The sequence below is a fragment of the Plectropomus leopardus genome, chromosome 6, assembly GCF_008729295.1.
Source record: "Plectropomus leopardus isolate mb chromosome 6, YSFRI_Pleo_2.0, whole genome shotgun sequence".
NCBI lineage: Eukaryota > Metazoa > Chordata > Actinopteri > Perciformes > Serranidae > Plectropomus > Plectropomus leopardus.
Genome location: NC_056468.1, coordinates 4,128,784 through 4,149,099, shown reverse-complemented (window position 1 = coordinate 4,149,099; position 20,316 = coordinate 4,128,784). Strand labels below are relative to the sequence as shown.

Here is a 20,316-nt window from a genome sequence, read left to right as displayed (position 1 = left end):
CCTCAGATGTTGTCTCATGAGACCATAAGGCTTCTTCCAAACTTGTTCTACCTTTATGCCTTATGGCAAACTTTAGCTAAGACATTGGTGAGTTTCCTCGAATAATTTTATTTTCGAATCTCTGTTACTGAAACTGAAGCAGTGAAGTTCGTGGCCTGCTGTTCCAGTTTTGCACAGTTTGTCCCAGCTCAGTCTCTTAAGACTGTCACTTCAGCACAGCTTTGTGTTTGTGTGTGTGTGTGCTTGTGTGTGTGTGTGTGTGTGTGTGTGTGTGTGCATGCGTTTGAACGCGTGCGTGTGGCCTTCCTCACTCCCTCTCCTCACTATAAAACTCATTTTTGAGAGAGCCTGTTCTGGGAAGATGACAGTTCAGTATTTTTTCTCTTGTCCTCATATCTGTGGTGCTGTCCAATATCCAACATGATTTATTTGAAATGCTTTACAATTTATTCTTCACGCCTTAACTGTGCTCAACTAATCATTGTCTAGATAATTAAAATCCCTCAAACTACTGCCGTTATCTTTGCTCTTAACTCTTTCTAGCAGCACTGAGGTCATGCCCTCTCTCATCTTTCTGGGAATAGGGAACCTCACAAATCAGTCTTAAACCCCAGAAATGAGTTAGCATTTCAGTACTCCTGGTTCCCTCCTCTCAAAGTCAATGGAATTTTTGAAAGGGTTTTTTGTTAAATGCCCAAAATGCCGGTGGTCAACACAAGCGAAAGAGACTTTCACCTCTTGTTCTATGACATAAAATACTTAAGTAAACACCCCATTTGAGAATCTTGAATTTTATTCTTAATCTTTTATTTGTTTTAAAAAAGGTGGCTGCCAGGAAGTGGCTAAGTACTTTAAACATAAAGTGATGTTCATTTGTAAAGATAGCTTGCTGACCTAAACATGTAAGTATCATAAACATATGTTTGACGCATTACTCCAAAATCCAAAGGAAACATCCTTTAAGATATATATTGTTTTATAGCACTTTTTATGTAATTTCCTGTTTTTGTTCATTTATTTTTTGCCAATTTCAGGTAAATTTAGTGTAACTTTCTACTAATTTCCTGCTCACTTTTGAGTCATTTTTTGTTAAGTTGCTAATTGGCAAGATAAATCAAACCAATTTCTCAGTTTTGAAGGGGTTAATACACTTTAAAGTTGCCGGACCAGGATCAGTTTATCCCTGTAATATTACAGGAGCATTCTGCTGATTCCCGAGTGGATAAAAATTTCATAAAGCTCAATAAGATCAGTATAGACCCTCACGTGAATAGTAAAGGATATAACAGGAATGTCACAGAGATACCACAGGATACAGAAAACAGAAAAGGTACATTAGGGTTAATATATACATACTCTTCAGAATCAGAGACAAACTCTAAGCAACATTATAGATATGAGAAGGAAATATTTTGAAAGCATGTTGAATTCAGTAGTGATTCCACTATAAATGTGTTGTTTGTTTATTCTGAGGCTGTGAGCGCCCACCATTCTTGGGTTAGTAGGTTTATTGGAGACGACTGCACAGTAGCAAATCTGCTTTTACACCTCCGAGCTCTCAATGATGTCGACGTTCTCCCTGTAGACGAAGCAGCTGGGGAAGATGCCAATATTTCCTGCAGTGTGTCCCTCCAGCCACTCCTCGTTTACTATTAAAGAGTGTTAGAGAGAAACATTAAGAAGCAGAGTAAGAACAGCGAACAAAACATCAAGACTTTTTATGATTCAGGACAAGGTTGACCTGCAGGGCCTCACCTTCACCCAGGATGTCGATGGTGTCTCCTTCACTGAACTCCAGGTCCTCTGGGCCCTGAGCAGCGTAGTCATACAGCGCCACCATCTGATAGAGAATGGTACGGTTGGCTAGGGGGTCTTCTGTCTGTAGTAGAACAATAGCACAATGAGGGGAATCATTAACCCTTTGGGCCTGCTTTAATATTACACACACTCGTATTGCTCTGCGCACAAAGTGCACTTTTCAAAATCAAGCTTTAAAAAAATATATTTTTATAGATTTTCTACTGTCATTGAGCTATTTTTTAACCGTCATCATTCGTAATCATAAATATCAAATATCCATGAATTTTCAGAATTTTAACCCTTTAACTGCCATGTTTTTGTCATGATGCTTTTTGTAGTTTGGTTTAGAGAACAAAAATGGACTTGGTTAAACTCAGTGAGAGATTGTGGTTTCGGTTAAAATAACCATGTACGTAACTTAAACTTATGTATTTGCATAAAGACGTAAAGTTCTTCTGACCCTAGACCTTTCTTCACTTTCAAGTAAGACCTTTCCTCATTGGGATACGTGTTCTTTCTTCTCTGGCTCTCTGGTTTTGTCTGTCTGCTGTTTGGTGCTGGGCAGGTTGTGTACAGTGGGTTTTTTAAGTGAAATTTTTCACTGAAAAAAGGGCCGTTGCTGTTCATGGTCAGCACGTCTTTGCCAAGAGGACATCCCATCTTTGATCCACTTTTACTGCAAAACGTTGATCAGTTCAGTTTTAATAATAGTAGGGTGAAAATCTAGCAGGGGGGCAACTACGACCCCAGGACACACCCCTGCAACTGATGTCTGACTTCAAACCCTGATGATTGTGTGGTTGTGAGTTTAAATCCTCACCTGGCACCACAGGGTGGCTCTGCCAGCCTCAGCCACCTCTTGCACAGTGTGTCCCGGCTCCTCCTCCCCACCCAGAGGTATCAGCACCCGGGACCCATGCTGCTTATGTCTGATGAGAGAGAGTGGGAGTGGTAAGGAGGAGTGCCAGTAGAGAATTAGATGGGAATGGCATCATAGAGGGATATGTGTAGACAGACAATAGAAAAAACAACTTTGTTCTATTTTAACAACTAGACAAATTAACTGGTCCCATTGAATGGAAGTGTAATGCATTCACTTGAGATCATATTATTTGCCTGTGATAGCCGTAGGTGGAGGCAATGTGTTTTTGGGTCAAGGATGAACTGATTAGATTTTGTGGGTCAAAGGTCAAGGTCACTGTGAACTTGCAAGTGTCTCACTCTCATGAACATGGTATCTCAAGTACACCTTGAGAGAATTTCTTTTGGAAATTTTATGAGAATTTGGTGGTCCAAAGTCAAAGGTCAAGGTTACTGTGACCTCATTAAAATGTTTTTGGCCATAACTCAATAATCGATATGCTAAATTTTCACACAAATGTTTAAAAGGATATAATGAAAAAGTGCTGACAATTTATATCCAAAAGGTCAAAGGTCAGTTGTGACATTATAATGTTCTGCAAAAACACTTTTCTGGCCATTATTTAACCTCATCTCAGGAACAGAAGGGGAGACATTTAATCAAATACTGAATTGTTGACACTAATCCTGAAACATTGCTGATTGTAGAGATCTTTTGTGCTGCCGAGGGGAAGATGTGTGTGAAGCATTCATGTTTTCACAGACATTGATGGAGGCATAAACCATGTGGCTGTAATTCTAGTTCTGAATTAACAAGATGGGGCAGCTGTGGCTCAGAAGTAGAGCAGGTTGTCCCCTAATCAGAAGGTCAGGGATTCCAACCCCCGCTCCTCCAGGCAATATGTTGAAGTATCATTGGGAAAGATACTGAACCCCAATGCTGCGTCATTGCAGTGTGCGTGTGTGTGAATGATTACTGAGTAGCAGGTAGCACAATAAACGGTAGCCTCTGCCACCAGTGTGAAAATGGGTGAATGTGACATATAGGGTGAAAGCACTTTCAGTGGACAAAAAAGACTAGAAAACCACTAAACAAGTACTGTCCATTTACCATTATGATCTGAAATTCTGAAAAAAGTTTTTATGAAATAAAATAATTCTGCTATCTTTTTTCCTGAATTACTGAGATAGATATCTTGTAATTTTTTTTAAAAAATAATAATATGTTTCATGTCATTAATACAGATAAACGTAGCAAATATTCTTTTTTCCCATAACAATCCCAAAAAGTCTGAAAAATGGGAAAAAAGTTATTCTCAAGTGAATGTATTTCAGTGTGGTACCACTGTTATCCGTTCTTAGATGTCATGTTATGTTTAATGATGAGGCTGTGTTAATCCTATTCCGCTGTTTCTTGCTGCTTTCATGGACCCCTCTCATGTCGACGGAGCTGCAGCCTCAGTGTCCAATGTCTTATGTTTTTTTAGCCAGAACAGATATTGGACCCACAGGGTGGAGTGGACAAAGAAGCGTATATTTTTAGAAAAGAGGCATCACTTGTTGAAATTGGAGGAGACAGAAGTGGGTTGGCAGGCCTGTGGTTACCTGAGGCGCAGCTGAGATGCTGGCTGGCCCAATTTCTCTGCAATGTGCTCCTTCAGTTCACTGTACGTTGTGTCCAGAGGGACAGACAGAGCCACGGTGTATATGTAGTGGACCTTTACCACCACAGAGGACGCCTCTGCTCCCTGAGCTTCATCGTCATGCTGGGAACAAAAAGCATTAAAAGATCATGTAAATGCAGATTTTATTTAAAAGTAATGATCTGGTCCAATCAGTGCGAACACTTATTATGTGGTAATAGCAATAGTACTAATATTAGTGTCACTAATACTAGCATTACTCCTGCCTGTACAATTCTAATTATTACTAGAAGTAATACTAGTATAATAATAGTTTTAGTTATTGTTACTTTGAATGTTTTACAGAAACAGGGCCTGCCCAAATGTTTTTAGGGCCCTAACAGAATTTGCCCCCTGGGAACTGTTGTCCATTAGTTACATATCTAACTATCTAACCCACCTATACCTTTAATTCTGGAGGTCAGAGGTCCGTATCTTCTCATTTTTCTCATTAACATTTTTATAGAGCACTTCTAAAAATGTTTTTAATTTTACTTTTATTTTTATTTTTTAGTTTATTAATCTGTGCACGGGCGGCACGGTGGCACTGTTGCCTCACAGCAAGAGGGTCCCTGGTTCGATCCCGGGTTGGAATGGGGCTCGGTCCGTGGGTGGGGGCCCTTCTGTGCGGAGTTTGCATGTTCTCCCCGTGTCTGCGTGGGTTCTCTCCAGGGTCTCCGGCTTCCTCCCACATTCCAAAGACATGCAGCTCAGGTTGATTGGTGACTCTAAATTGCCCTTAGGTGTGACTGTGAGCATGTACGGTTGTCTGTCTATATGTGTCAGCCCTGCGATAGTCTGGCAACCTGTCTAGGGTGTACCCCTCCTTCTGCCCAATGACTTGCGAGGACAAACGGTTACGGACAATGAATGAATGAATAATCTGTGCGCACAAACACCCTATTCATTCTTTCATTTTTTTAAATCTACAGATGCACATTTTCACATCATATCATGTGACCACAGCAAATGGCATCTGCACTCTGCCTCTATGGGGAACCCATGGTGGTCAGCAGAAAATGTTGGCTTTGTGCAAATTTTGCAAACCACAGATATTGTACATTTGTGTGTTTCATATGTACCACATTTCTAAAGTGATGTAGTATATGAGCTGAATTTGCCATCTGGAGGTGGAGGGGATGGTGGATGGTGTCTCTAAACTGGCCTGACCCTGGCTGATGCGTTTGCTTTGGTTTGTTGTGAGGTGTGTTTTGTTCAGAAAAGGATCTGCAGGCTTCACACTCTGCTGTTCTGTCTTGGGAGACTGAACGGAGTGAATGTGTGATTAACTATACTGTTTGATAATTCATGTTGTAATAGAATGCGCTGTTTCTTTGAACAGCTCTCTCATTTTTGTGTGGAGCATCAGATTAAATTTACAAACCCTAACACTCGTCTTAATGAATTAAGACAGGAAAGTGTAAAGTACATGGTAACAAATACCTAAATTGATATAATCCTTCCTTGTTATTTTTCTTTGACCTTTGAATGAGTCCGATGGTTAATGAGCCCGATAACCTATATTTACAACTGATATACATTTACAATAAAAATGAAAGTCTCTCTGTCAATATTTAGAATTTGGACTATATCAAACTCCAACACAAAACTTTGTTTAAATGCCTTTAGCCAATGCTTAATAAAAACTGAAACGTTCATCATCATATACAGCAAGTTCCCAGCAACTTTTTTTATAAAGTCAAGTGAAGATTTAAATGAAAAAGGAATAAATAGGAATAGCTCCCTGAGGTTTTAAAAATTAAAAGTCCCTCTAATGCTGACACTTTCTTTGCATTTTTTAATTAATTAATTTTATCTGGGATCATTAAAATGAAATACAGATACAGATAATCGGCAAAATCCCAAATATCAGTCCCAATGATTGGCCAGGCCGATAATCTGTTGTCCTCCTGTTGCTCATTGACATATTTCCATGTTTTTGAAAGAAATCAAGCCATTTTGCAAGTTTGAAAGGGTTGACACAAATCTAGAGATCTTGATGTAGTCATTAAAAATATTAACATCGGTCTTCATAAAAAAATATATATTTATATAGATTCCAGAGTGTTCTTTTTGCCTTAAGAGCAGGATGAATTAAACCGAAACAAATTGAGGACTGGATTTTTGTCTTGTGGAATTCTTAAGAAGCAGTGAGCGTGACTGTGTATGATGAAGAAGCTGCAGTAATAATGTGTGTAGTCTCTTTGTGTAAGCTCCTGTAATCCTCGGTCAGTGCACCATGAAACTTCATCAAGCATCTGCATTAACATCACTGAGACTAATTCCCTGAGCATGTGTCGTATACGTGATGATTAAACTAATTGATTATAGTGATTAAATGAGGCATCTGTAGCTGCTTTTGTTCAAGATGCAGCAGGTTGCCATGGCTCACTCATTATGGGCTGGAAGATATAAAAAAGCATCATCTTCATCCTCAGTTTGAAATGAAATCATCCTCAGTGAGCCTGTTAGAGAGAAACTGTTTTGAAGTGGCAAATGTGGAACAGGAAGTCCATTAGTTAAGGACTCATCTTTTCAGGTCACTGTGGCATGCAAAAAACACACAAAAGAATATTTATATCCAAACGCTGACTACCTCTCCCTCCCTTGAGCGTCATAGTGACTTAATCGGGACACATCAGCATTCCCCCTGCTAAGTTCAACCTTACTAAGCAGTTTCTTCTCAAGTAGGCACAATCCTCCTAAATTTAGATCACGTAGAAAGAGAAGGAGAGTGTATGTGTGGTATGTGTTTGTGTGTGTCTCGCCCTGGATGCGCGAAGAACATAACTTTGATGTGATTTTACCTTCGAGCTTGCTCAGATGAATGTGACTTTTCAGAGGGGGGATATTACCTGGTTGCTGGCTGCGTTGGCTGTGTACTGGGGAGGCTCAGAGGCAGGCAGCGGAGCGTGGGTGGCAGTAGTGTAGGACGGAGGTGGAGTGTCTGAGGTAAAACGGACTGCTGGGAAAACAGTACATGTACAGTCTGAGCACACACAGTACAAGTCTAACAGAAAAGTTAGACGGGTAGATGCTCTCTGAGTCTCTTCCATTAAACCAGTGACATTCAACTTAAGTCCCACGGGCCAATCTGGCCCCTGATAGGGTGTCAGGTGGCCCCCCAAACATTTTCTAATCCACAATAAAAGTGAAGTGATCCTTACTGAGGATTGTTTTGTACTGTTAATTTACATACAGTGCCGCAGTGCATAAAACAGCATCAAAACAGAGCTTTTTTATATCTAAAAAAAATCAGGGGAGGATCCCCTGCACTCCCTGACAGAGGTCCTAGCTTAGCCCTTAATGTCCTAAAAGCCCAGAAAGTTCCTAAAATCCTAGAAATGTCATAAAATCGTATAAATGTTCTAAAATCCTAGAAATGTCCTTAAATCCTGGAAATGTCATAAAATACTAGAAAAATCATAAAATTGTAGAAATGTCATAAAATCTTAGAAATATCCTAAAATTGCAGAAGCATCCTTAACTCCAAGACATATTAGAGGCAGGAGGATTTTAGAGAGAATGGGAGGACCAAGAGGACTAAGATGATTTTTTTCTTACCTCGAGGTGGAGCCACAGAGCTGGGCTGAAGCTGAGGGCGAGTGGGTGGCTTGAGTGCCGGTGGGAGAGGGATCCCACTGGGAACTCTCTGTGGGAGGAAATGAAACAGGAAGGTCAGGGAAACAGCATTTGTTTTTTTCTAATGGTAAAAAAACACAAAGCATTTTTCTCCCAGCAGGAAACTTATCTCTTGTGAAAAGGAGTACAGTGATATGGTGTTGCGGCTGAAGGGCTTAAGTGTAGCAGGCGTTTTTAGAACATTTTCATGTTTTTCCTGACACAGCAGTTTTGCCGGCTGGTCTCGGGGGTGCAGCAGAGATACAGCTCCGCTCAGTGTGAGTCTAATTTAGTCTCTCTGAAGTGCCACCATTAAAGCTTTTAAGTGAAACCCACTGTGTTTCCTTTCAAGATGACCCTGAAATGTATTGGCCAATGCATCATAAAATGTATTATAGTATTACATTGACGATACGTTACATTCTCCTTTTTGCCTTTAGCCATCTTGACATCTGCAGGCTCGAGCAGGGACATTGGCAGGAGTCCTCTCTGAAACATAAAGGATTGAAAATCAGATAGTGATGTTTAAAAGACACAAACTCCAAGAAAAAAACCCACAGATTTGTCACCAGCCACTAGGGTCTCAGGATTGTGTCCGCAAATTTGGAGGATTTTTAGATTATGCCTTTTATACCGAGGGCTTTATGTTTTCGTGTTGTCTGTCTAGCCGCACGTCTGTCCGTCTGGACTGTTGTGAATACCATATTTCAACATCTAGAGGGAATTTTCTTCAAATTTTGCACAAACATTCACTTGGACTCCATGATGAGCTGATTGGATTTTGGTTGTCTTGGGTCAAAGGTCAAGGTCACTGTGATCTAATCAGTTTCATTCCTGTGAATGCAATATCTCAAGAACACCTTGAGGGAATTACTTCAAATTTGGCGTAAACATTTGCGTAGACTCAAGGATGACCTGATTACATTTTGCTGGTCAAAGGTCAAGGTCATGGTGGCCTTACATTCGTCTCAATCTTGTGAACGCAACATCTCAAGAACACCTTGAGGGAATTTCTTCGAAGTTGACAAAACATTCACTTGGACTCATAGATGAGCTGTTTAGAATTTGGTTTTCAAAGGTTATGGTTACTGTGACCTTGCAACCATCTTATTGTTATGAACCCGATATCTAAAAACGGGCACAAGGGAGTTTTCTCACATTTGGCACAAACGTTCACTTGGACTCAAGAATGAACTCATTAGAATCTGGTGGTCAAAAGCCAATGTCACGGTGACCTCATACATGTTTTGGGCCTTAACTCAAAAAATAAATAAATATCAGTCTATAGGATCCACACTGGATCTTTGGCTCATTGTAGATTCATAGATTCTCAGTCTCTTCACCTGTCCATCATATATGACAGTTGCCATCCCATCCCTGTCTTCCTCGCCAAATAAGAACACCATGGCCCCTCCTGGCACAGTCAGCTGTCCTGGGCCCCGACCCATGTAAGGAGTCCGCATACGCATGTATCGAGAATCCCTTACAGGTGGTGAAAAGACTAAATCAGTCATAAATGTACAAACATTATTACTGTAAAGTGCTGTTCAAAAGCAGCATCAGCTTATCACCAGCTCAGGTTAATAATGTTTCTTTTATACTCACTGAGCTCCATCCACCTTGGGCTCATAGAAACCAGGTTTCTGTGGTGAATAGAGGTGAAAGTTAGCAAAGGGACTTACTGTCAGTTATGTCTGTATTCATACTGACACTGTGGTCATTCTTACCTGCATCCTTAGAGGTTCAAAGCCTCCAAAATCATCGTTGGGAATCATGGAGGAAATCACCTGCAATCAGAGCATCATGCATTGCTGTTCTGCAATATTTTTTCCTCTCATTTACACTGACAAGTTCAAGTTGGGGAATCTTGTCTGAGCATCCATACACCCATGACACAAAATTTGCCATAGAGGGAACTGTACCTTTGCTTTGCCCAGGAAGTCTCTTTGCTTCAGCTGCTCCACATCCTGTTTCCTGGGACGAAACATCACATCCTCAGGCACCATGAGAGGAGCCAGGACCTCTCCCCTCTGTTAAAATCAGAAAGGTATTTTTTTTTTCTCATACAAAAAAGCTGTATTGTATTTTAGTGTACTGTTTTCCTGTAAAACGAGAAGGTTTGTAACGCGACTGCCATGTTAAATAGTCAAGCCCAAAGTAAGCACTGCCAACCAGCCGTAGCAAACGTCCTCATTTTACAGCGAAACAGTGCACTAAAATATGTTTGTGAAAACATTTGAGATGAGAAATAGACAATGCAGTAACAGACTCCTGATCTGTATTTGATTAGTGCTGCCTAATTTTACAGTTTGACCACAGATCATGAGCAGTGGTTCACATGATTGACAGCTGTGTTTGAGACCCCTCCGCTCTGACTGGTTTTTATTGTTCAGGCATGGTGGATAGTAGCAAATGCTGATAGGAGCACTACAGGAAGGACAAAATATATGTCTGTCTCATGTACTACTGCAAAGAGGTGGAAAAAAGTTTTTTAAAAAAAGAAACTTACCTCAAGAAAATGCTAAAATAGTTATGGAATTGTATACATTAAAATACACCAATGCGTATCAGCTTGTGCCTTCTTCAGATGTAGTGACACACTCTGGGAAGAAAGCAATGAGCAATGACATAAGAAATTACCCAAAAATTAGCAAAAGAATTTTCAAAAAGTACAAGGAACCTAGCTGAAAATTTGTAACAAAAAAGAAAAAAATGATAAAATAAAAGAATAAGAATAAATAACAATAATAAAAGAAAAGAAACAAACAAAAACACAATGAAATGATCTGAAAACATGTTGAAAAAATGATTTCGCAAACTCTCTACCATAATTTTAAACTGTAATTATAATCAATATTTTTTAAAAATTTTATTTGAATTTGTGGAACATTTTATTATCAAGTTGCTCATTGCCTTTTTCTCATATTTGTGAAATAGATTACGTTCATTTGTTTAGGGTTCAGGAGTTAAAATACTATACTGGAAGCTGTCTAAAAGCAGCACAAGAAAAGTGATGTTGCTCTCGATTTAAAAGGGTTAAAGACACATCCACGGTCCTCACTTTGGAAATCATCCTAATCTTTCTATCCTTATTAGGACATCAAGTATGGCAAAGGTATAAATACAAACAACAAACATACATGACATGAATAGTGCAGCGGTTGTTGAAATTCAACACCAAAGTCGGTCTCATGTCCTTTGCAGTCTGTTGTGAAAGTTGTGACACTCACCAGGACGCTGTCCAAAGCCACCTCCAAGTTTCCCCCTCGGCCTGCTCCTCTCTCCTGGGAGGCTGACAGCAGAACCTCCCTGGCCCGCTCCCACTGGCCCATCCGACAGTACACAGCTGCTGCGTTATATAATACCTGGGGGACACGTCACAATTATACATGTCAGTTACATCCCATTAATATTCATGTTACCTTTATTGAGATTTTACATCATCTACCTCGACAAACTGTCCTTATGTGGGCCGATGCTAATGATTCAGTGATTACTTCAGTAACGTTTCTGTCTTTCAAAATGTACGTTTTTGGTTTTGGTACAAAAACTCCCCACACACTCAAGTCTGAGGACACTGGAGGACGGAGCTACAGAGGCTAAAAAGCAGCATTACCAAGCATTCACCAAGGTGACATGTCTGTGCATTAGATGCTTCTGTTGGAGCTGAGATTTAAATAGCCAGAGACCAGTGCCACTTTGCACAAGATTTTCCACCTTTAAGAATAATATTGTCAGATATGCAGCATGGTGCATTATTTATCCCTTTTTATTGTGCCAGTCATTGTCAAACTTTTGGTGATATTTTGATCCGTCATGTATATACTTGAGTGTTTCAGTTCAGTTTGTTCAATTGTTAACTCTTGTTACTGTTTTGTGGAACTGCTTTACTGTGATGGCAGCAAAACAATAGCAGCACTGTGACTGATGGAGACATGCCAACAGCTGTCACTGTTGTAGGAAAACGTGTCTCAGTTACAGAGCTCTGTCTTTATCAAGTATCTGCCTCTCAGCTGATCATTCAAAAAATAATGACTGAACACCAATACTTAATGTTTTCCAAAACATGAAGGGTTTGTGTTATTTTGGGAGGCATTATATGTTGAAACTTTAGCAGATATGTTAAAACTCTACGCTTCAACAATCATGTGGTAATGCAGGTTCAGGCAGGTTGACCCTGCTGCCATCTAGCATCAGCTGGCGTACCACCAGACTATGGAGCACTTTCTTTCCCCAGCCTGTAAAAATCCTAAACTCCTCCTTCGACTCCAAAAGATGTAGCAGGATTTAGGGACAAATTTGAATTTTATTTAATCTACCTTGTAAAAACCACTTGGATATGTATAGGAAAATATCATGTTTTGGCTTAAAACACCCAATTTTTGGGGACATAATCCCCACTGAAAACACAGTGGTGTCTCTGTAAAACAATTGCTTTTTTTTTCTTCAAGTGATGTCTTGAACTACTTTTTGTACCATTATGCTGCGCAGTGAAGAAAAAAGATGCCTTTCATTGCACTTTCTCTGCTGGAAATGCAGTGATGTCTTGATAAAAAAAGAACTCCTTTTTGTGGCACTATCCTGGCAGGAAGCGGAGCAATGTCTCAGGGAAAGAAACACCTTTGCAGCATTATCCCTGCTGGAAACTGTGATGGGACACGACAGAACACCCACATTTTGTGCCTTAAGCTGCCGGAAACACAGCAAAAGGGTCACTACAAAATAGCCACATTTGGTGGCCAAAAAAGCTGCTGCAAACTCGCAACTTGCTTAAAAAACAACCAGTGTTGTTGTTGGTGGGTCTCAAACAGTGGTCTGCAGCTTGGCTGGTGTCATGTCATCCAACATGCCTTCCAACTCCTAATGAGGATGTCAGCTACGTCACTTTAAAAATGTAGATATGATACATACATACAAACTGTAACATATTTGTGGTTTGCCCAAATGTACATGCAATATAAATGCAATATTTACTCCTTGTAATTGGGTTGCTTTACCACCATTAAGAGTTGTGTTGTGTGATTCTGCAATCTACAAGCCATTGTTTCACCATCAAGCCCAATCAGTATAATCCTGATTACCATCATTATGCATGATATCACTCTAGAATCCATTCAGCTCATCGGATTTCCTTGACGACCAGTGTGGCTGTCACGTATTTTACATAAACAGCATCTTTTCCATCATATCAGAGGATGGATGATGCTGAATGTCTGATAAAGTGATTTCTCACACTGATAGTCACATTCGCCTTTAAGCATGTTAGCTGGATAGTTGAGCTGTTACTGAGTTCCTCCAATCACAGGTGCATTATCTGTGAAAAGACAGAGCATGTCTTATCTGAGCTGTGGGAAGAAATATGTAATGTTGTGTAACCTCCATCAATGAGGCTTTGTTAGCTTCCAGGTGTGTGCGACGTTTGAACTACACAATGGAGGTGATGACAAAGCACAGTTCGCTCTGCATTTTCATTCCTCAGTACAGATGGGATTGGATTTCCTTTTTATTTCATTGCATTGTGTCAGAAGTAGCATGCTGGAGGCTTACAGTTGCCGGTGCATAGTGCAGTGTGTATTTGTGCGAGGCTGAATGTCAGACCTGCCAGCTGTAGAGTTTGAATCGCAGTCCCAGCTGTCTGTAGTCAATGACCATGTTTCCTCTCATATGCTTCTGTGCCCAAATACAGTCTGATAGAGCCTCTTCCAGCCTGGGGAGACAGCGATGCACAGACAAGCAAACAGAGAAAATTCAGAGCTGGACAGAAATGGATAAAAAAGGTACATTTTTAAGATGAATAACAAAAGCTGAACAACACGAACATTGTGGTTTTACAGAGGTGTTGTGGGTCAGACTTTTTGTTCGTCATGCAGTCTACCCCGGTTGCCCAGCAACATCACAGTGATGAAAAGTCTCCAGGAAGTGAGTGCGCCCAACCAAAAAAAAAAAACAGCCCAGCACACAATTACCCATGAAACCACACTGTGGCCTTTTTAAAGAATTTATTAATAAGATGATTGAATGTTCATAGCCATAGTTGCATCAACCATAGAGTGCTCCAGGGATGACATTTTTCTGGAGGCCAATATGGAAGTTAACACCCCGATCTCGTGTTCAAAAAGTATATGGGATTTACTGTTGGATTTTGATTATTGCAGAAAATAAGCTCTGTGGCAAACAAATGTATTAGGCACTTACACACTTTGTTCAGCAAGATAATTTTTCAAGATTTTTGCACGACTTAATGTCACCACCGCAACAAGGCTGTAAAGCCAAGTTCAGCGTGATGACGTTCTGTAGTCTTATTTAGCCACTTGTTGGCAACCACATTTTTAAGACTCATAGAGTGGAAGCCTCGAGTTTGGCATTTTGGATTTTTGGAACTAGTAGTAACCATATTTGGATAGGATAATGGAGATAACCTTATCACTAGCTGGCAAAATGTGCTCACCAGAAAAGCTTTTTTTCTGGTCTTTTAGTACAACCAGACACCGAACAAGACTTTTTTAGGTGTGCCAAACATTACAGTAAGCTTTTATGAACTGAAAACACACTGAAATAGTGACAGCATCTTTGTGACTACTCTGTGAAGCTTGAGTTAAATGCATGGTTACGTTACCTAACCAATGTTGTCAACAGATAGCACCCATCTGACACTCAAAGAGGCAATGCTATTAATTATGTATGACTTTAAAGCTAAAATAATTTGAACAGGTGAGTTAGGCTATGCTGTTGGAGCTAGCCTCTAATGGCCATTAAAGAAACTGCAGTTTTTGGCACTTGTGCTTTGGCATTACTTTTAAGCCCTGGAGGTTGTTGCCTGGATATAACGTGTTAATTAGTGAGCTTTGGAGGTGCTGGCAGGCAGATATTGTCACCTTTGTAAAGAGCCTCTGTTTTCAGTCTTATAGGCTAAGCAGCCTCTGGCCTTACATTTACAATACAGATATGAAATCCTCTCATCTAACTCTCACCAAGAAGTCAAATGAGCGTATTTCCGAAAATGTCACACTATCCCATAATACATCCATGTTCTAACTACTAACTCCAACCAATTAAGTCGTCATAATATTTTTTTAAAAATCCCTTATAAAATTAAAACTATAACGTACAGTTTACAAGTTTAAACATAAAGGTCAACCGATCTGTTTTAAAAAATTGCATCACTTTAAGGAAGCAACAATACCATTTCTTGTGACCGAAACTCTGCACCCTTCAATGAGCAGCAGCCACCGTGGCAGGGTGATAGCAAACTGACTTCCCTTTATTTCCCATCTGTGAGATTAACACATCACAGTAGTGTCAAAAGTTACATACTCTGTCTTTAATGTTGTGTAGACTGTAAGTCAGTGTTTGGAACAGAGTGCTGTCTCCCACCTGTCAATCTGCATCATCACTCCTGCTCTCTGGAAGAAGCCGACAGCGAGTCGTTCATCCTTGGCGAGAGCGAGGTCTAAAGCCTGGACATGGAAAAGACAAGGCGTTGTAATGGACATTAGAATTAAATAACAAAACAGAGGTGTCTGAGAGTCTGAAGCGCAGAATTTTCCTTTCCAACCCTCCTTATTATCCTCCAATGCACACAACACACAGACCTTCACGGCCAGGTCCAGCTGTCCCAGGACCAGGTGAGCCGAGGCAGCGTTGAACAGAATGTGAGAATTGGGTTCACTGATCTGCTCCATTTTGGACAGAGCTCCTTCCCAGTCCTTGGCATCCGCCGCCTGCACCGTCTCGTCCCATAACCGCAGTAACTCAGTGTAAAGCATTCTGGACAGCGAAGACAGAGGGAGAGAAAAATACGATATTAAAATAAGATATTAAAATAAGATATTTAAATATTAAAATAAGATATTATCTCCTGTTACTTCATCCCTATCTGTGTCAAAAATCATAGATAATAATTGGATAAGGAAATAGAGGAAGAGGTAGACAATTTTACAAAAACAAAATAACTTCAAAAAATTGGTATTAAAATATGTTTATATAGGTCCATACATTTTATCTTATTTATTTTTTCATTTGCTTTTTTGCATTTGTAAAAAAAAAAAAAAAGAAAAGAAAAGAAAAAGGAAATTACTACTGTAAGGTTAAAGATTTGTTTTATTGTCATTCAGCAAAGACATCAGAGATTCAGATTTTTGACTCAATTTAAAAACATAAATAAAAACAAAGAATGGCATGTACAAAATAGGGACATCAATGAATACAAGGTATAAAAACTGGATAAGTAAATAAATAAATAAATAAAAAGTTCCTGGACATGACACAGGAATAAAGGGGGGGCAGGGGGGGATTATTGCACAGCAGATAAAAAAATATTGCACATATTTACATAGCAGCTGCCTAGTTATGGAGGAGAAAAAGGTTGGCTGTTTAGAGCTTTTTAAAAACATAATTATTTGAAAATTGATACATATAGGCTGTGTGGTGATATGTGAGGATTACTGAATTTGTCTGGAAATTAAATTAAATGTAACAGATCCAAAATCAAGCTGACACACACAGAAAAAAAACAACTATATGTTATATTATGGATACATTTTAACATTTTTGCTGGTCTAAGATGAGTTAATTTAAAGTTTATGGACAGTATTATTGTAGTTCAGTATATGACTATCATATTTTATGAAGTGATTTTTAACGTTATTCAACATGTAATCTGAATAGTAAACTGTTACTATTGCTATCAAATAAATGTAGTGGAGTGAAAAGAACAATATTTCCCTCCAAAATGATATGTGTAGATTTTGGGGAGGAGGCAGGACGGATGAGTATCGCTCAGAATTAAAAATGTGCATTTGCCTCCCAGTAAAACACTAAAGCAGCAGAGGTCTTTAACTAAATTAAAAACATTCAGACTATAACTTGATGTAGAAAAGGTATAAATTGGTGCATAAAAACTTGCACCAGAATGCAAGAAATGAAGTGTTTGACTCCCATACTCTGTGTTTCACATGTGGCATGATGAAACAACACCTACACCATTATCGGAAATATTGAGTAGATGTATGACAGCAGTTACAAATATTTCAGCAAAGTACTGTGCAATAGTGACTTAAATTTACAATAACTATGTAAGACTGTCTTAACTGTCCAATAATTGGTGCAATAATTCAACTGCTGTAATACTAATAATCATTCAACAGTACAATATTCTTTTCAGTATCCTAATTTATTTTTACTTATATACTTGCACTACTTTGGATTTATGTTTAACATACGATCCACAATCTATTTAAATGACTTATTCTTATATTTATAGACTTATTATTGTGCTATACATTGTAGCATCATACATAGCATAATGCACATATTTTATATTTTTACATAGCAGAATACTTTCTAGAATTTTACATAGTGTTATTCTCATACCAGGAATGTTAGCAGACTGTTGGCTGCTGTAGAAGAAGTACTCAAAACTTTCTTAAGTAAAACTATTAACAGCATCACAGCAAAAGTCCTGCATCTGGAGAGGTTATGTCAGCAAAATGTACATTCAAGGAGGAACTTTTAATTTTTATATATTACTGTACAGTTTGATAACCCTTTGAAACCTCTGAAGCGAAGTGGTTTGACTTCTTTTAAGAACATGGGCAGAAAGCAATGAGCAACGTAACAAGACATGGCTCAAAAATTAGCAGGAATTAAAAAAAAAAAAAAAAGAAAAAAAGAAAATTACCCCAAAACAAGAAAATTACCCCAAAAAATCCTAAAAACAAAAAAATATATAAAATAAAAATATACACATTTTTGGTAACATAAGTTAATGGTTATAATAATGATACCTGTAGTTTTCTGGATATTTTTAAATGTTCCTCTTTTAAAAACAAAAAGAAAATCAGTTCATTTTTTGTCACCTTTTAGTAATTTCTATCCATCTAAACTGTGGGACATTTCTTGAGAAGTTGCTCTCATGTTTTCAAAAAAAAAAAAAAAAGTCAAGGTTGCTCAGGTTTCAAAGGGTTAAATAGCTTGTGAAACATCTCAACAAAGCGCAAGAAAACAAATGTCGATAAAGGTTTCAAGGGTTTAATCTGTAACTTTCTGTATTTTTTCCTGGAATACTTACTCGTAGCCGCTGCCTATCCACACATGTTGAGTTCAGTTCATACAAGCTGCACAGTTAACCAGAGAAACTTCACACGTCGTCCACATTCAGACTGCTCACCTGTTGTACCTGAAGAGAGGCCGCTTAGAGCTCAGTCAGTCTCTGGCTGCGTGCCTGCTGCTCTGCACTCCACACTCTGCCAACAGGGAAGTGAGAGTGAGTAAAACAGGCCTCCTCTGGAGTCTCCACCCTGCTGCTTACAAGGAAGTCCTCCATCCATATTCCACAGAGAGGACCCACAGAGGCACGTAGTCTCTGGAACGTACCTGTGGGTGTGACAGTTCCAACATACGAGTCACACAGGATTTCATTAAACCTGTCTGACCTAGTTTACATTTTTATCTTGTTTTAAAAGTAGCGCTAAACATGAATTTCATACAGCGGATGTGTTCCCATCTAGTGTTCCCACAACATTACCTAACATTACCTGCAAGCTGCAATAATGCTTGAAAGAAAACATTTTAATCTCATGTTCAAAAAATGTTTTAACTGCAACATTCTGAGGATGTTTTGGTGATGTTTTCAGGTGACAGATCATAGAATGTTCTTTTTTTTAGAAAATGTTCCCACAATGTTACATGAGAACAAAGGAGGAACATTTCCAAAGCAACATTCAGAACATGTTATTGAGGTCTGAGATTACAGCCCTTTTTTTAATGAACTGACATGTTAACCACAAAAAAAAACAAAAAAATGTTTTAAATATTTTTTGATGTTTATAGAGAATGTCACCCTAACTCTAAGAAGAATGCTCTGGGAACGAAAAGAAAACTTGCCACTGAAAACATTGCTAAGAAATTGCACTGGTTGTATCGTACCATTCTCAGAATGTTTTCAGAACCCAAAATTGCTAGCTGAGTTACTGCAGCCATTCACATTGTTGCCAGGTGAACTGTAAAACACAGGGACTTTATAGTAAAAGTACAGATATGTTTGGGTGCCCAGTAGCTCATTTGATAAAGCGGGCGCCCCATGTACAAAGTCCTTAAAAATAAAGGAAAGGTGTTAAAATACTGTTACTCGTCTATAAAGCACTTAATGGTCTCAGGCCTAAATACATTTCTGATTAACTTGTAACACTACGATGCATTCAGACACATCAGGTCATCTGGGACAGGTTTGCTCAGCGAATCAAAACCAATCGAGGTGAAGCAGCTTTTAGTTTTTATGCTCCCCACCTCCCCACAAACTCCATGAATCTGAAAGATTTGCTAAAAACTGTTAACTCATTTAAATCAGGGCTTATAGCATTGTTGTTTGCTGTGGCTTTATAATAACGTTTTGTTTTGTTTGTTTTTTTTGGTGCTTTGATTATATTTAAGTGTTTGAATGAAATTTTATTGTTCCTATGCACCTAAGTACTGAAAATAAATGTATAAGTCAATACTGTTTATACAAAAGCAGTGGTCAAAATTTTTAGAATTTTGAATGTTAATTCTTCATAACATACACCACCTTCAAACAGGAGCGTACATTACACAGAAAACTGATGTGGTTTTTTTTTTCCAACTTTAAGTATTTATAAAAACAAATTAGCTAATTAGCTAACAAAGTTAGGTAAGATGCTTAGGGTAAATGTAGTGGAGTAAAAGTGAAAGCTGAAAGAAACATAAACTCAAGTAAAGTACAGATACTCTAGTACAGGTACTCTATGTACTTTAGCGAGGTATTATTACCTTGTTACACTGCATCACTGCTTTTATCCTGAGCATTGTTTGACTCTGAGACTGTATTGCCGAAACTCCATGACTGGAAAAATCCCATGTTATCTGTGTCGTAATGAGGTAAAGGTTTCTGTACCAGCTCTAATTGCACTGAGCCATTTTAATGCTAACACACTGCAGGAAGCTGGAGGTACACTCTTTGGTTTACATCATTGATTTCCTGAAAAACCTATCCAGATAGACCTTTGACCCCACTTTACAATTCCAGATATAGAAGTAAGAGGGAAGTAACTCTGCTTTCTTGAAGTAACAGCTCTGGGAACATAAAGTGACACGGTTTGTTACGCATACAGATGGTTACAGTGTAAACAGGAAACAAGGAAATGATTTGTTATTTCCAGTACTGAGTGTACTGGGTCAACCTGCTGCTCAGGTTGTGTTTTGTTTATCATGTGTAGTACTACAGCCACACTGTGGCCCCACCCACCACTGACACTCCACAGATATTTACCACATAGCCTGACTAATCAGTGGTGGAAAACGTATTCCTATTTATTTTTCAAGTAAATGTTGCAATATA

General features: G+C 38.9%; 1 protein-coding gene across 3 annotated transcripts; it reads right to left on the bottom strand.

Moving 5' to 3' along the window:
• Positions 1 to 1,067: 1,067 nt before the first annotated feature.
• Positions 1,068 to 18,231, bottom strand: LOC121945017 (NADPH oxidase activator 1-like). Of its 3 annotated transcripts, none has more exons than XM_042489013.1 (16): positions 18,133 to 18,231; positions 15,557 to 15,731; positions 15,339 to 15,421; positions 13,563 to 13,671; positions 11,195 to 11,329; positions 9,887 to 9,994; positions 9,692 to 9,751; positions 9,570 to 9,607; positions 9,308 to 9,446; positions 8,385 to 8,453; positions 7,908 to 7,995; positions 7,199 to 7,308; positions 4,267 to 4,427; positions 2,621 to 2,729; positions 1,756 to 1,879; positions 1,068 to 1,649 (listed from the first exon to the last, which is right to left on the bottom strand). In XM_042489013.1, the coding sequence occupies exons 2-16, from the start codon at positions 15,728 to 15,730 to the stop codon at positions 1,543 to 1,545; spliced, it is 1,614 nt and encodes a 537-aa protein (XP_042344947.1). In that variant the 5' UTR covers position 15,731; positions 18,133 to 18,231; the 3' UTR covers positions 1,068 to 1,542. The 3 variants fall into 3 exon arrangements, with proteins under 3 accessions (XP_042344947.1, XP_042344948.1, XP_042344946.1); XM_042489014.1 differs by having other exon boundaries at positions 7,199 to 7,305; positions 18,034 to 18,206; XM_042489012.1 differs by having other exon boundaries at positions 18,034 to 18,199.
• Between the last annotated feature and the right edge of the window lie 2,085 nt (positions 18,232 to 20,316).

What these genes read in the sequence shown, in the direction of transcription:
- LOC121945017 (XM_042489013.1), bottom strand. Translation starts at nt 15,730, where the DNA reads ATGCTTTACACTGAGTTACTGCGGTTATGGGACGAGACGGTGCAGGCG. An exon ending in GTGATGATGCAGATTGACAG is followed by an intron (nt 13,672 to 15,338) that starts GTGGGAGACAGC and finishes CTGTCTCCCCAG; the next exon opens with GCTGGAAGAGGCTCTATCAG. An exon ending in CCAACGCAGCCAGCAACCAG is followed by an intron (nt 4,428 to 7,198) that starts GTAATATCCCCC and finishes TTTTGTTCCCAG; the next exon opens with CATGACGATGAAGCTCAGGG.